The sequence below is a fragment of the Telopea speciosissima genome, chromosome 2 (genome assembly GCF_018873765.1).
Source record: "Telopea speciosissima isolate NSW1024214 ecotype Mountain lineage chromosome 2, Tspe_v1, whole genome shotgun sequence".
NCBI classification, from domain to species: Eukaryota; Viridiplantae; Streptophyta; class Magnoliopsida; order Proteales; family Proteaceae; genus Telopea; species Telopea speciosissima.
In genome coordinates, this window is record NC_057917.1 from 46595393 (window position 1) to 46610751 (window position 15359).

A 15359-nucleotide genomic window follows, 5' to 3' on the forward strand; every position below is an offset into this window, starting at 1 on the left:
TTTCATTGCATTGTGTTGAAGACCAACCTTCCAAAACAATCGAAGAGGAGGTCAATTGGTTAAAGAGATCGTTGTTTGGCCGTGCAACCCTGCACCAGTCCAGGGTCAATGAGAGCATGCGCAAGAGCATCAACATGAATGTAATTTTTTATTTGATAATTTCACATGCTCATATGTCCAGATGTAGAAGCCACATGGCCATCCATCGATCTTTGTCCCCTGACCTTTTTTGTACTTTTTTTTATTATCTATTTTAGGGTTATGGACATTGCACCTATATTATATATTTTCTCATTTGAAAATTAATACAAGCCATTAGATTTCATCTTTTGAGAATGTTCTCTATTAGAATGGCTCAGTCACTTTTCATTTGTAACTTAATCAAGACTTCAATTAAAGCCCATGGTTCAAGTTCTGTGGCATCCACAAGAGTTTGCTTAGGTTATGCTCCCATGCAGGTAAGAGTGTCAATATAGAAAAAAACCGAAATTGGTCGTATAAAATTGAAAGAAAACAAATCACTTTAGTTTTGATTTTAGAACCTAGAATCTTTTCTTAATTTGATTTGATTTCAATTTTATGATTAAAACCATCAAATCAAATCAAATTACTTAAATTCAAATCGAATAAGGAACCAAATAAATAATGGACAAAGTTCTCCTCCACCCATAGAGGACGGTTCACCCACCATCTTAGGGTTCACAAACCCCTCCTAGGGTTTTAGTATGTTCCAAAATACCCTCCCGATACCCATTTTCGCTCTCTCCCATATCTCGGTTAATGGGATCCCATTCAGCATGGGTGGAGGGGAACTCGGTCCATAAATAATAGTCTTTTTCAATGTTTTAAATTTTAATCGATGTGGATGATACATCTATACTCCTGTAATGTTAAGAAAAAGTTTATGGCCTTAACAAATAAAAGTTTTTTTCGTAAGATGTAAAAAATTGGTCCAAAACTCTCACCATTAGAGGTTATAGCTGTGCTACAGGATATTAAATCACTTTTATCATCCTTTCAATCCATTTCTTTTTTGTGTAATCTAAAGGCTGTGAATGTGTAGCAAATGTCCTGATTAGGAAGGTGTTGTACATCATGTGTAGGACAAAATGGTCGTATTCCATTCCTTGGTTCTCAAGACTTTGTACGTCTAAAGCTTTAGGCTGTACATATGATTATCCTATTCATTAAATTTCATCTTAACAAAAAAAATAGAAGTTGACCCAAAGACCTAAAATAGTCAAAATCGAACACAAATCGAGTCGAAGCTGAATATATAGTGAACTGAAAAATAAAACCGAATAAAAACCCAAACCAAAATGTTCTGATTAGAAAAATAGATCTTCTATTCGGTTTGGGTTTCCACCTATCGAATCTTGAAACGAACTAACAAATCAAAATCGAACCAGTAGACAACCTTACTTGCAGGTCAGATTCTTGTGGCACTGTTTCTCTCTCCCCCCGCCCCCCCCTCTTAGCTGTAGACTAAGGTGGGCCTTTTTTTACTTCCAATCCTTGACCTAAAAGATCTAACCATTAAAATAGAAATAAAAAAAAATCCAGAAAGAACATTCTTCAAAATTGAGTGCATTCAATACCGTGAGTTTGTAATTTAAATATTTCAATAAGATGTTAGTAAGAACAGCGTTAATTTTTTTGGGAGAGGGTTTCGTTTGATCATGTACTAAATTTGGGGCGAAGGAGAGTAAACAGGGGGTTTTGGGGAGAGACTAAACATATGGGGGCCCAATTTGTCTTGGCAATAGTGTGATATTAATTTTTTTTTAATGATAAAAAAAACAAAAATTAAGAAAAACCAAATGATTGAACAACAACTATTATATCTTGCTAATGTTAAATTAAATGTTCGGAGCAAAATCCCGGTCGCAAATCATACAGTGAATCTAGAATATGATGCAAAGAAACACAGAGAAGAGATTGGACGTATCTGATATTGTTTGCATGCTGGTGATGAATAATAAAGAGAACCCCTTTTGAATAATTAACGATCAAACCCTTGGTTTGGATCTTCCATAGTCTTCTTCTCTAATTAGCACCTCTTTTTCTTGATGGGTAGAATAGAGAATGAAACCACGAGACTACAGGGACCCTAACCATGTATATATAATATAATATAAAACTTGACCTAATCCTTGTCCACCCCATAATGGAAAGGAATGGAATACCCCCAACCTTAAAAGTGGTCCCAAACTAGGTTTATGCCCATGGACCCACACCAATAAATAAAGAATAATTAGTTAAGTCCACAAGAAATCCAACAGTCTCTCACTTAAGATACAATAATTATGAACATCTCCCTACTGGCTTGGCCAGTGATCCACACTGCAAATTACTACTTTGAATCCTTGATTTAGTCAACAAATCGATTTATGTTGAACAATAGCTAAAGAAATATGTAAATATGCAACGTACAACTTTTTGTCAGTTATAAACACAAGTCCACTTGTTAACTAGAATTGCATTGGGTTATTAACCGTGACAATCATCGTGTGATCACAAAAGAATTTGTCATACCCTTATGAGTCATTTTCTTTGATATTAACCAACTCTTGGGTAAACCGCCATAAATCTAGTTAATACCTAACCTTGACTTACCGCCTATCTTTGGTTAAATACCACCATTAGCTTTGGTAAATCGTCTTGAAACTTTGACATGTCAACCAACATATGTATACCAATGCTAAACCAAGCATAAACAAACACATTTACAAATAACCATTCTGAACAAACCAAGCATGAAATATCGCAGTTAAGCAAAATAAACAAGTTCCCATTGATTAATTAAAACAAACAATGTGTCACCACAAAACTTAAATAAAATAAATTGTTCAAATTGTCTGAACCCAAAACATTAACTTTTGGATAAAAGGAACTTCTAGATTACTGTTTTTCCCAATATTTGTCTTTCTTAATTTAGATGGCATTACCTTTGGGCAAATGTCACCAACTTTGCTATTAAAACAAAATCATAAAAGGTTAGGATGTTCCACTTTGGTAGATTCCACCCAACCCTTTCACGATTCCCATAACATACATCGTGCAGCTAATCATGTGCGGAAGCCTCTACTATATAAAACAAACAATCATAATATTAAGGGTGTCAATTGGGCGATTAAGTTTAGGTTCAGTTCGATTTTTTTTTTATTTCAATGTGAGTTTCAGGGAAACAAAAACCGAACCAATAAGGACTTTTTGGTTTCGGCTCGATTTCAATTTGGGTTGGACTCGGGTTTGGTTCAATTTATGATATCAATTTCAATTCGGTTCGATGCAGTTTGACAACCAGATAGAGACTGGTTTTGGGTAGGGATTAGGTAGAGTTTTTAGAGTTTGGGATCGGTTTTAGTGTTCAGTTCAGTCCTATCGGTCGAGTCAATCGGTGGCCCATCGGTTTAGCCCAAACCGAGCTGAAACCGAATGGTGCTCTAACCTGTAAACTAAAGCCGAATCAATAAGGCCTCGATTCGATTTGGATCAGGCTTGATTGGGTCGGGCCGATTTTGGTATGATAAAATAATTTAATAAATGTAAATTTAAACAAATTCACAACAATTTCTGATGCTTGTAAAGCATGCATATATAAACATGGAGAAAACGATATAAAAAATAGCACTCAAAGACATCCGTTGGTGGTCACATCAAATAACCATAACACTAGTCAATCAACAAACACTTGAGTGTGATATGCTGTCACGCCCCCATCCCAACAAGGAATAAAATACATTATAAAAGGTGACTAGGACGACGCCTGTCATCCTACTAAGATGCCAGGATCACTGACACAATGTCCCAACGTACAGTCATAATCAATATTAAAATAATATAATATCAGAGTGCGGAAAGTGGATTATTACATTTCAAAAGATCAATAGTTTTGCGGAAGCATATTAAATTAAATAGTTACAAGATGATCAAAGCCTAGATGATAAATACTGTAATTAATCCATTTTTCATTACCATCTAATAACTATCAACAAGGGTATAACAGTAAATGTTTATACATGGGCTTTAAGCCTTAAAATAATCAGAAAAGGGACCAAGTCCCAAGTATCCTCATGCCGTAGGCGCAATCGTCACAAGGACATCCGTTGCCATGTTCTTCTAATACAGCTTTCGGCTCCTCTGTATCTGCATCATAATCTAAAAAAAAGGTGTACACGAGGGGGTTAGCTCCACTGAGCCAGTGAGGGGATGGGGATGCACAAACACACAATTCACATAGTCCAATGATGCATGCATATATTAAATAAAATTTTCACCTAACATCACAACTAAGTCAGAGGTATATGCTACTGTGACAACTCGAAAAACACTGTGGGTCACTTAACTTATCGTCATAATGAACCTCAATTGTCACCAGAGGGCCTACACAGGTCAAAGCCACCAAAACCACCCAGGGGCAGACCCCGATAACCAATAGTACCATGATTGGCCTCTCCCACCTCCACAGAATCCGGCATACTGATTACCCAACACCTAAACCCCTGTTAGTAAGGGTCGTAGCATAAGAGTGCAAGTCCTAGCCACAGATATACTACATGCAATTTCTATCGTCCTGAGAGGTAATCCGGGCGCATCAACTTTTCATCTGATTTAGTGTCCGGTTACCAGCACGGCACGACGCATACAGTTCAATATGGCATTCAATCAAAATACTATATATAGTCTGGGGTTCCAACACCGGCATTCACCAACACCGTAACCCAATAAGGAAAAAGAAAATAACCACAACATCATCATATCATCATCATTATAAATATGCAAAATGCACAAGCATGCTTAATAATTATTCTACTAGCATGATACATGTATATTTAATGATAATAAGTCCAAACAAGACCAAACCCACTCACAGTATATGTTATGTCCTGATGTTACAAGTTGTCGCCGAGATTAAGTAACACGTCACAAGATGAGAATTTAAACTTAAAGAAAGAGTGGGAATAAGGTTAAATAAGTAAAGGGAAGGATCCCCAAAAGGTATCCCATAAATCATTTAAGTATAAGGTTTCAGAGGTAGGGTGGTTTTATGGGTGGTTTCATGCCCAATTTCTGCAACCACATGTAAATCCTAGCTAACCAGGGGCTTAGGAAGGTCTCTGCCAAGGGTGGTTTTACTGGTGATTTGTCGCAGAACATGAAACCACACATAAAATCGACTTTAACAGGGGCTTATTCAGGGGGTGGTTGCAAGGGTGGTTTCTCGTATGTCTTGAAACCATATGTAAAACCACATACCTGTAGAACCAAAAATTGAAAGGTTTCTCATAGGGGTTCCTTTCCCAAGGGGTTTAAAGGTAAAGAGGCTTCAAGAAAGTTTCCTCTTAGGTCGAATAGGGTTCTAAGACCTCACTAGGTCCATGTATCCCAAAGGATTCAAGAGGAAAACCAAGGAGAACCTAATCTATAGCTCAAATAGGGTAGAAACCCTAGGTTCCTCAAATAGAATGAGATTGAGAGCTTTAGAGCAAGTAATGGAGTGAAATAACTCCACAATAACTAAAGCTAAGAGTTCTAATCGATCTTTGGGTTTCAAGACAAACCCTATATCGAATCTCTCCCATTTCCCAAACCCCAAAACCCAAAATAGAAGAAGAGAAGTGGGATTTAATGGTTTACCTACCCCAAGGTAGAGGACCTCTATGTTAAGGGTTCCACAAGGTGAGGTTCCAAGCCTCCAGCCAAGCTTTTCCATTCTCCTTCCTTCTTTTCCTCTCCTTTCTTTCTTTTCTTTCCCTTCTTCCCACGTTTTTGGTTGGAGGAGAAGTAATGAGAATGAATGCTTCTCCCCCCCCCTTTTGTCTTATTTATAGAAAATGGGCCTTGGGTCCTTTAAGTTAAATGGGTCAAGAGCTAAATGGGTCGACCCATTGGTTTTAATTAGAAAAGAATCCAATAAGGATGGGTCCAATTGGTTGGACAAGAAATAAAATAAAACCCATATTTGATCCCACAAGTCAAATGGGTCAAATAGGTTGAATGGGTCGATCCAAGTTAAATGGATCACCAAGGTTGGATGGGTTATTAAGCCGAATGGGTTATTTTAAGTTAAATGGGTCAACCCATTAGCTTTAAATAGAAAATAAAATTATCAAAGAATGGGGTCCACATGGTATGGGGACACAAGTCCTTCACACGCTTCCCAAGATAAGTGGGACCCACAAATAAAATATCTTCTATCAACTAAAATAGCCCAGGCGGTTCAAACCTTAGCCCGCCCTTCGAGGGCATTGAGGAAAAGGATAAATAAATAAAATTAAAGGCTAGAACTTATTTCTTAGTCGTCATGGTTTGTCACCCATGACCCCGATAGTTTCCTCTACAGGCAAACCCGTACCATGGTCAATAATTTTATAGCTGGGTTTGACCATCATCAAGAACAGATCACCAGCATACATGACAGCGGTATCTACACGTCATGAGGGAGAAATAATAATTAATTATGATCCGAGGTGTGGGTATAACATATGCCCACACATAATGAACTGTGCTAGTAATTAAAACTAGCAAAGAGTTTCGACCGCACTATATTTTTTTAACTTTGTATAAAAAATGCACTAGTTCTCTCACTGCAACTACTGCGAGACAACAATGAAGTTAAAAAATCTCTCCACCTTTGGGTGATAAGAGCCCCTAATCCATGTTTCTCATGTTCTTGTGCATAAACTCTTTTAACCTTGACAATATCACCTTTGGGTGAATACTATCCACTTTGTTGCCACTGTAATATAATCATAGATCATTGAATTGCAAAATTTCATAATAGAATTAAGAATGCCACTTTGGTGGATCCTACTTAACTCCATCACGATATTTTACAATCCCAACCTTGCAACCAGATTGGGGACTCCATAAATTATATGCACAAATCTTTGACTTCGAAGTCACTTTGATACATTTAAGTATCCCACTTGATCAACATGATAGTTCAATTATGACTGAATTGGTTAACCGCATTATTCATCCAGGCACCACACATCATAGATATGTATGAAAGGTTGGTGTAGTGAAAGTTTAATAAGCCTTAAGAAAGATGAAAGTAGGCAAGATATAAGGCTCGGATGAAATCCCCATAGAAGTGTGGAAGGCCCTAGGATTGTATGGGGTATATTGGTTAACCAAGTTATGTAACAAGATCATGAGCACAAGGAAAATTTTAGATGATTGGAGGAGAAACATTGTTGTTCCAGTTTATAAAAAATAAGGATTATGTCTAGAGCTGCAATAACTATAGAAACATATAACTAATGAGTCATAATATGAAACTTTGGGAGAAGGTTATTGAAGTCCATCTGAGAAGAGAGACTCATATCTCAAAGAATCAATTTGGTTTTATGTCAGGTAGATCCACGACAGAAGTTATCTACCTACTAAGGAGGCTCATGGAATTATAGCTAGCAAGAAGCTAGGATCTCATATGGTCTTTATTGATTTGGAGAAAGCTTATGACAGAGTCTCTAGAGATTTACTCGTGCATGTTCTTGCGAAGAGAGGGGTATCGAATAAATATATAGAGGTAATTAAAGATATGTATGGGGATGTGTTACTAGTGTGAGATCTATGGGAGACCATTACCAGGAATTTCCAATTACGGTTGGGTTACATCAAGGATCAGCTCTAAGCGCTTATATATTTATGCTTATCATGGATGAGTTAACCAAGAACATCCAAGACGAGGTACCATAGTGTATGCTCTTCGCCGATAATATCGTTTTGGTGGACGAGACAAAAGCAAGGTTTAATGGTAAGTTAGAAATTTAGAGATTGACTTTCGAAAGAAGCAGCTTTAAGATTAGTACATCAAAGACAGAGTATATGATGTGTAACTTTAGTCACATTATGATGGATTATGATATGGTGAAAATTTAGGAGAGAGAGATACCGTCAAGTGACTATTTCAGATATCTGGGGTTTATCATACACAAAGAATGTGACATAGATGATGTTTCACAAAGAATTAAAGTAGGATGGATGCAATGGAGAGGTGCAACCAGAATACTATGTGACCAACACATTCCGTTATACTATGTATGGAACGAAATATTAGGCAAATTAAGAAGTGCCATATAGCGAAGCTGTGTTGCAGAGATGAGGATGTTAAGAGATGTGCAACAAAATTAGGAAGGATAAATTGAAGAACGAACATATTAGAGCTGATGTGGGAGTTGCCTCGATTAGCGACAAGTTCCGAGAATGTTGTCTGAGGTTGTTTGGCCATGTGCAATAGAGGCCTGGGGACGCCCCAGTAAGGAGGAGTGATCGATCTGATTCCGATTGAATGAGCTAAAAGAGCTAGGGGCAAGTCTAAAATGACCATAGGTGAGATTGTGAAGAATGACATGCATAGTCTCGATCTTGTGTCAAGTATGACCTCAGATAGAGCCTATTGGAGGGCAACGATCGACGTTGTCAACATCATGTAACTGAGATTTTCCTGATTTCCAAGGTTGTTCTCTTTCCTCTTACTTTCATTTCTCACTTTTCATATCTCATTTCATCATTTTTATTCTTCATTCCTCTTACTTTCCTTTCCGTTTGTGTGAATCTTAGTTTTTTCTACTTTGGTTTGAAAGGATCCATATATCCGACCCCATTTAGTTGGGAAAAGGCTAAGTTGTTGTTGTTTGACAACCAAAACAGCTAAACAAGTGAAACAACAACTGAGTATAAAAAGTTCTAAAACTCTCAAAGAACAATGGGAATTTGGATGTAAGCGCTTTCCCAAGAAATGGGTAAAAGAAATTCAAATACTTACAAAACTAAAAAAGGGATGTAAATGTTCCATATGCAATGAGGAAGGTCATATGTTAACATTGTTAGGAAAATGATAAAACTCTTAGAAGCAAATCATTTAGAAATTTGCTATGGAGAAGATATTTTGGACTCAGAAGAAATTTTATATGAAGTATATAGTGAAAGTGAGTCTGATAGTGACACAAAAATAATTTTCATGATGAATGATACCACATTATTATCTCCATCTGAAATGGTTTCACTAGGTCTACATTATTGTCTCCATCTGAAATGTTTTCACAAGGTCCACAAGACCAAACGATACATCTTGGTGATGTCATTAATGAAGAAATGACAATATAAGATTCGCAATTGAAAAAATTGAAATCTTTATAAAAAGAGGAAATCTATAAGATTTCTAAATTCAAGTTTTGGAGTGCTAGACACTTTGAGCTATTTTGTGGAAACACCACAACTCAGGCCATTGAAAATGGCAGTGTCGAAATAACAATCTTTGATAAAGCAAAGATAAGACGGTTAACGACGGTTAACAGCTAAGTATCTGTTAATTCGTTATACTCATATTGGAATCATGCAGGGATTCATCAATATTGGTCGTCGTTTTTGATAAAAGATTCAATGAACCAATTAAATCCTTAATAGGTGAGATTCAATCCAATCTTGTTACAGGACAAGTCATGTTTAAAATCAGACCAAATTACTTTGTTTCAGTAGAAGACCCAAATGTAAGTGATATAGTCAAACTGCGAATTCAGACCAAAGGAATTGGCGTGAAATCTGAAAGTAAAATTTGTCAAGTGAAAGCAATCCATGAGAAAATGGAGACACATCATGCATTTAGTGGAGAAAATATTTGTGCTGGACTGACGATACATACAGGGTATTTTCATCTCTGTGTATATATAATACAGAACTTAGCTCAGGACATTGATCTAAGGGAAAACTCTTTCCAGACGGTTATCTAGATCTGTCATTTACACAAACTAACCAACCCTCTTTGTGGAGAGATGACAATGATCAATTTCAGACCATACCTAGCAAAATGCTTTTAGAATGTCACTGTTGCTGTTATTGGAAAGCAAGCTCCCAGGCTGGAGGTTGGGAAGATGAAACTGGTGAGCCGTCACTGCTCTGAGAGTCTCCCTTCCATGAGTCTTGAACTTGAGCAGCAAACTGCATGTTCCATAGAACATCCTCAACAGAAGGTCTCTCAGTTGGTTCCTTGGACAAACACCTGATGCAGATTTCAATAACCGTCTTCAATGATTCATACAAGCATGCCTTGCGGACTTCTAGATCAATGATGCTCCTTTGATCCACATCATCAGCCATAATGCTTGCATTTAACTGCATTAAAAAAAAGAAAAACAAAAGAAGAAATTATCTGTGGGTGTATAGCCATGGGGCCTTCTTTTGCATGTAACTTTAAACCAGTATGAGTTTAAGGTACGGGAAGAATCAATTTAAAGTGGAAAAAATTGGGCTAGGTCTCATTATACAGGCTAATCAAGGAGTCAAATGCTCATCTAGATCTACTACATCCAGTTAAGAGCATAAATACACCTCACTAAGTTATTATTGAATTTCACAGAAGATGCTTCCACATATATTTGCAAATCCCCGGAACTTATTTTTCACATTAATAATGATTTATTTCATTTCAAGGTAGCAGCATAAGATAGCAGGGAATCTAGTGTAACTGCTAGGAGTATGAGGACAGGAGAGGTGTGGAAATACAGGAAGGGTACTAGACGCAAAGAAATTTAGGAGGAAAATAGGTGATAGAATATACAATGTATTTTTTTGTAAAAAGTAAAAAAATGAATGCCAGCCACAGCTCATCGATGGACCTCTCCTTTGAAGGACCAGACTTGAGGCATCCAATTTCACAACCTGACCAACGAACACCAAAAATTTCTCACCAAGTGAAAGAGAAGACAAGGATTTGACCATACCATCCCTGATTCTATGGTATTTACTTATTTAAAGAGTGGTGAAGGAAGATCTGAAAATGGAAAGAAGAAAATGGAGGTAATAGGGTAGTAAGAGACACCTACCTGATCTTTTAAAACATCCACTTCTTCTTGGGACATGATTGCTCTTCCCACAATGATTTCCAACAAGATTACCCCGAAATCATAAATATCAACCTTATCCCCATGTTTTGAGCTGCAAGCAAAGAACATCAGTGAAGCAGACTAGTGAGGAACATCAGTTTGACTAAAACACAATGGATCACAAATTATCTTTCAGGGAAACTTTTCTGGAAGGAGAAGGAAGCAAGAAAAAACTATGTGAAGGACGAGCCTATTTTGTTTGCAGGACGTTCAGAGAAGAGTACTATAATTTTGTCCTCTCTTCATGCTAGTAATAATGCAAGTATAGATGTATTTCTGTAGTTACATATTTAGGTAAATACATTTCTATTCTCTATCTCATCCACTATTTATATATTTATGGCAGAAAGATCATCCTTTATTGATCAGATAACATGAGGATTTGAAAGTTTTATTTCCTAAATTCATCAGTAAGAAACTGTATACCATTCTGTATAACCAAAATGATATTCCATATGTTGAGATAAAAAGAACACAATTACAAACCTTTCAGCAACACTAAGTTCTTTTGATCTACTAGGAGAAACTCCTGTTGGCTCCTGCAAGATTGAACAGATCAGAGTATTAATTGCTAGTATGATTTGAAAAACCCAAGAAAACTTTTTTGGGTAAAAGGGGAATATTTCTTTTTCACCTTCCCCATATTCTCTGCTAATAAAGGCAGGTTATAACTGCTAATTTTGGCAACGAGGTTCTGATCCAGCAGAACATCTGTTATTCTCAAATTATTCGCAAATACGCCAGGTACAATTCCTGTATGCAGGAACTGTATCCCCTTTGCTATTCCAATTGCAGCTCCAATCCTTTGTGTCCATGTGAGTCTTTGTCCTGCAAAACCCTCTGCACAGTGAACTGTGAGATAACAAAAAGAATACTCAAACATGGATTGGAGGATAGGAGGAAGGCTCCTTTTCCGTGTGTGCAGTTGATTTGGTTCCTGCATCTTGACCAGACTTTCTAATCAAAGGATCCAACCTTGGAGATCTTCAAGGAAGTGCAATGAAAATCAGGAGATACCGAGAACCTGATCTTCCATATCATTTAGATGATCAGGGTATATGAGGAATGGTCAAGAAATCAATCACAGAGGTCAACTTTTGATCTATAAGAAATATAATGGAATATACAAATGAATAGATTTAAAGTTTAAACCACCCCAGATGCTACAAGTAGCATTGAGGTATGTCAAAAAACAGCCTTCCCCAATCCCCTTTCCCAACTGAGTACTTGTCAGAAATATTTGACTGATAGAATTAGTAATACATGGAAGTCCTATTACCAGAGAGGCGGCTTCTCAGTGTCCCATTTGCTACATATTCAAATACGAGAAATATTCTGCTGACGCTTGAATCATCCAGGTAACACTCAAAGCAGTGTCCGAGAGAACTGACCAAATGCCGATGTCTGAGTTTTGAAATCAGTTCAATGTGGTGCATAAAGTGCTGAGTGCTGTATCTTCTTTTCAATTTCAAACATCTAATAGCGACAATAGAACTATCACTCAGCTTCCCTCTGTATATCTGATCATAACAGAAGAAAGGTGTATTCTTGTATTTCAGTCTAGAAATTTGATGTATATTCTACAGTAGAATTTCAAACTATTTCTTTTTTAATCCATCATTATAATATTCTGAGTTTCTAATTATAAAGCCCCCACCATACAAGTTTACATATTGCTGGAAATTAGTCTCTGGGATCTCAATTCAGATATGGGCATAACTTACCATAACTATGAAAAATTGTAAACTATATTACAAAAATAAGGTATTTGACATTAGTAAATAATCCAGTTTCTCTTAACCCACGGTGAAGAAAGAATTTCTTCAACCATGGGAGCTGACCCTCTGATTGGACCAGAGAAGAGTATTTCGGACCTTCAACCATAGGAGGTGAGAGTTAATGATGACATTCACTCTTCCCAGAGTCCAATCATAGCATCAAATCACCATGGTGAATAAAAACTGAATCCTAAATAAAACGGGAACCAGATAGAGCTTCAATTAATCAGTTCAGTATTAGGTGACAAACAGTAAGGGACGGTGGCATACCTGACCATGAGAACCTTCACCCATGAAAGTTGATGAATCAAAATTATCTGTAGCCTCTTCGAGCTCCTCCAAAGAGAAAGTTCGATAAGCAGGAAGGCCAAGTGCTCCCAGCTTCATTGTTTGAGATATATACCCTTCAGGAAACCATAAAAAAGTCTTTTAAGTATTATATGTCATGCACATAACTAACAACTAACTGTGGCATTCAGGAATCATTCATTAATTGTTCTTTCCATCATTTGCTTTTCTAATGCCATTCATTCATATCCTATCACATATTTAAACTGATAGTTCAACAAAAACTAGCAAGATTACATTATATAGTTATCATTGTACTGATTACTGAAACAACCCCCCCCCCCCCCAATCTCCTTTTCATTGAGCTAACTTTGCATGAACCGATTTCATACTTAAGAAAGAATTTGGTGAAGCTTTCAAATTAAAACAACAGTCTGCAAAATTAATTTCTGAAGCATTGTGTCATCAATTAAAGTGTATATATTCACCTTCGCAAGTTATAAGTCACCTCAGTGACATAAAAGAGAATGAAAATACTGAACTTTCTCAACATGCCACATGAAAAAGGGAAACAAAAACAACTGTGGGCAAAATATTAGGAAGAAATGGTTCTGTAATAGAAAATCTATCGTATTAGTTAACTACCTCTAAACATTTGCGGTATGAAAAGAGGATCTTACTTGCATCAGAAAACAGCTTTGAGGTGTACCCAGGTGATGCATTCACTGTCATTAATTTTGTTGGAGGCATTTTAGTGACCTTGGCTTTTACCCTTCTATAAGCCAAGAAAAGAAGAGCAATAAGTAAAGCTCCCCCCAAAACCCCTCCCACTACACCTAATGCAAGAATAGCTTTAGCAGCTCTCCTTGGCTTCTTTTGTTTGCGAGGTAATATTCCCACAGCTAAAGCTTCATTTCGACAAAATGAATATGGATGCTGATTTTGATTTCCAGTAGCCAAACAGTTCATAGCATACAGAACAACCCTGTTTTTGGAATCCATCAACAGACAATTTGGCAAGCTCCCAGATAAGAGATTAGATGACAGATCCACAAAAGTCAGTTGGGCATTGCAAGACATGTTTATGGAAAGCAATCCAGTGAACTTGTTTTCTGCGACATTCAGATAAGTAATAGAAGGCAAAGAAAGCAACCAAGGTGGGAATGGCCCCATAAATCTGTTGAAAGAGATATCCAGCCATTGAAGCTCATAAAAGGAGCTTACTTCAGAAGGAATACCAGAGCTAAACCTGTTCGTTCTGAGTAGAAGTGTAACCAGCTTGCTTCCCAGACTAGGAAACTGAGGTCCCAAATAATTGTCTTCCAAATCAAGCACTTGAAGGTTTATCAAACTGCTAAGATCAGGAACTGGTCCAGATAACCGATTCATTGAGAGGGCAAGTACTCGAAGATTTTCCATTGTTCCTAATGATTTCGGCAGAGGCCCACTCAGAGAATTGTTCTTCAAACTCAGTACAGACAAAACTGAAAGTTCACCCAACCAATCAGGAACATGATTGCTGAACATGTTGTCATCAAGTATGAGAGTTTGAAGCTTCCCCATAGACGAAATCTCTTGAGGAATTTTACCAGAGAAAAAATTTGAACTAATGTTTAGTATTTCCAATGAAGAAAGACGAGAGATTTTACCAGATAAGGGACCCCATAAACCAAGAGATACCAACGACAAGACTTTTAAGCTTGGAAGCCTAACAAGTGTGGTGATGAAAGAATCAATGGAGAAATTCCGTGGCAGTGATGGAGTCCCCCTGCTTCCAATTATATGTAGCTGAGTTATACTTTTTTCGTAGCAAACAACAGTTAGATTCGAACTTGGGTCGGTGTTGCAGAAGTCTGTGTTGTCATTCCAGCTGCTTAAAACTTCCGGAAAATTCAAAAGCTTCTGAATTCTCAGAAGGGTTTGAACATGAGAGGATTGTAGCTGATTTGAAAGAGGAATCAGAAGAAAAACAATAAACACAACTAGATGGTATGAAGGGTAGGCTGCATTAGCCATTGGCGCTTGACCAGTGAAACGAACAAGCAACTGAGCAGGCTATTTGGGCTTATAGGCCATTAAAGACTGGAAAGGAAACCCAGTTACAGAACATTGAACTTATAAACGTCTCCATTACAGGAACTCAGCAGCCCAGGACCGGATGCAGAAGGTCTGCAACTACAAAAAAGAAAAGAAAAAAAGGGAAGTTATAAATTAGCATTTATCTGTTCTAACTTCCAAGTAAGGAATAACGAGGAATGAGCAATAACTTTATTATTATATTTTGACAACAACTCTTGATTTATCATCCAATGAGAACTAATGAAAACCATTCTTTGTTTATTTTCCAAGACAAGAACTAATTAATTCTGCAAGGTTGTCACCACCTATGAGGCTAGATTGT

At 37.1% G+C, this 15359-nt stretch overlaps 1 protein-coding gene across 3 annotated transcripts; it reads right to left on the minus strand.

Moving 5' to 3' along the window:
* Window positions 1-9616: 9616 nt before the first annotated feature.
* Window positions 9617-15059, minus strand: LOC122651895 (probable inactive leucine-rich repeat receptor-like protein kinase At3g03770). 3 transcript variants are annotated; one of them, XM_043845458.1, is made up of 7 exons: window positions 13639-15059; window positions 12941-13074; window positions 12172-12412; window positions 11527-11720; window positions 11379-11431; window positions 10833-10944; window positions 9617-10122 (listed from the first exon to the last, which is right to left on the minus strand). In XM_043845458.1, the coding sequence occupies exons 1-7, from the start codon at window positions 14972-14974 to the stop codon at window positions 9844-9846; spliced, it is 2349 nt and encodes a 782-aa protein (XP_043701393.1). In that variant the 5' UTR covers window positions 14975-15059; the 3' UTR covers window positions 9617-9843. The 3 variants fall into 3 exon arrangements, with proteins under 3 accessions (XP_043701393.1, XP_043701391.1, XP_043701392.1); XM_043845456.1 differs by having other exon boundaries at window positions 11527-11732; XM_043845457.1 differs by having other exon boundaries at window positions 11379-11422; window positions 11524-11732.
* Window positions 15060-15359: the final 300 nt, after the last annotated feature.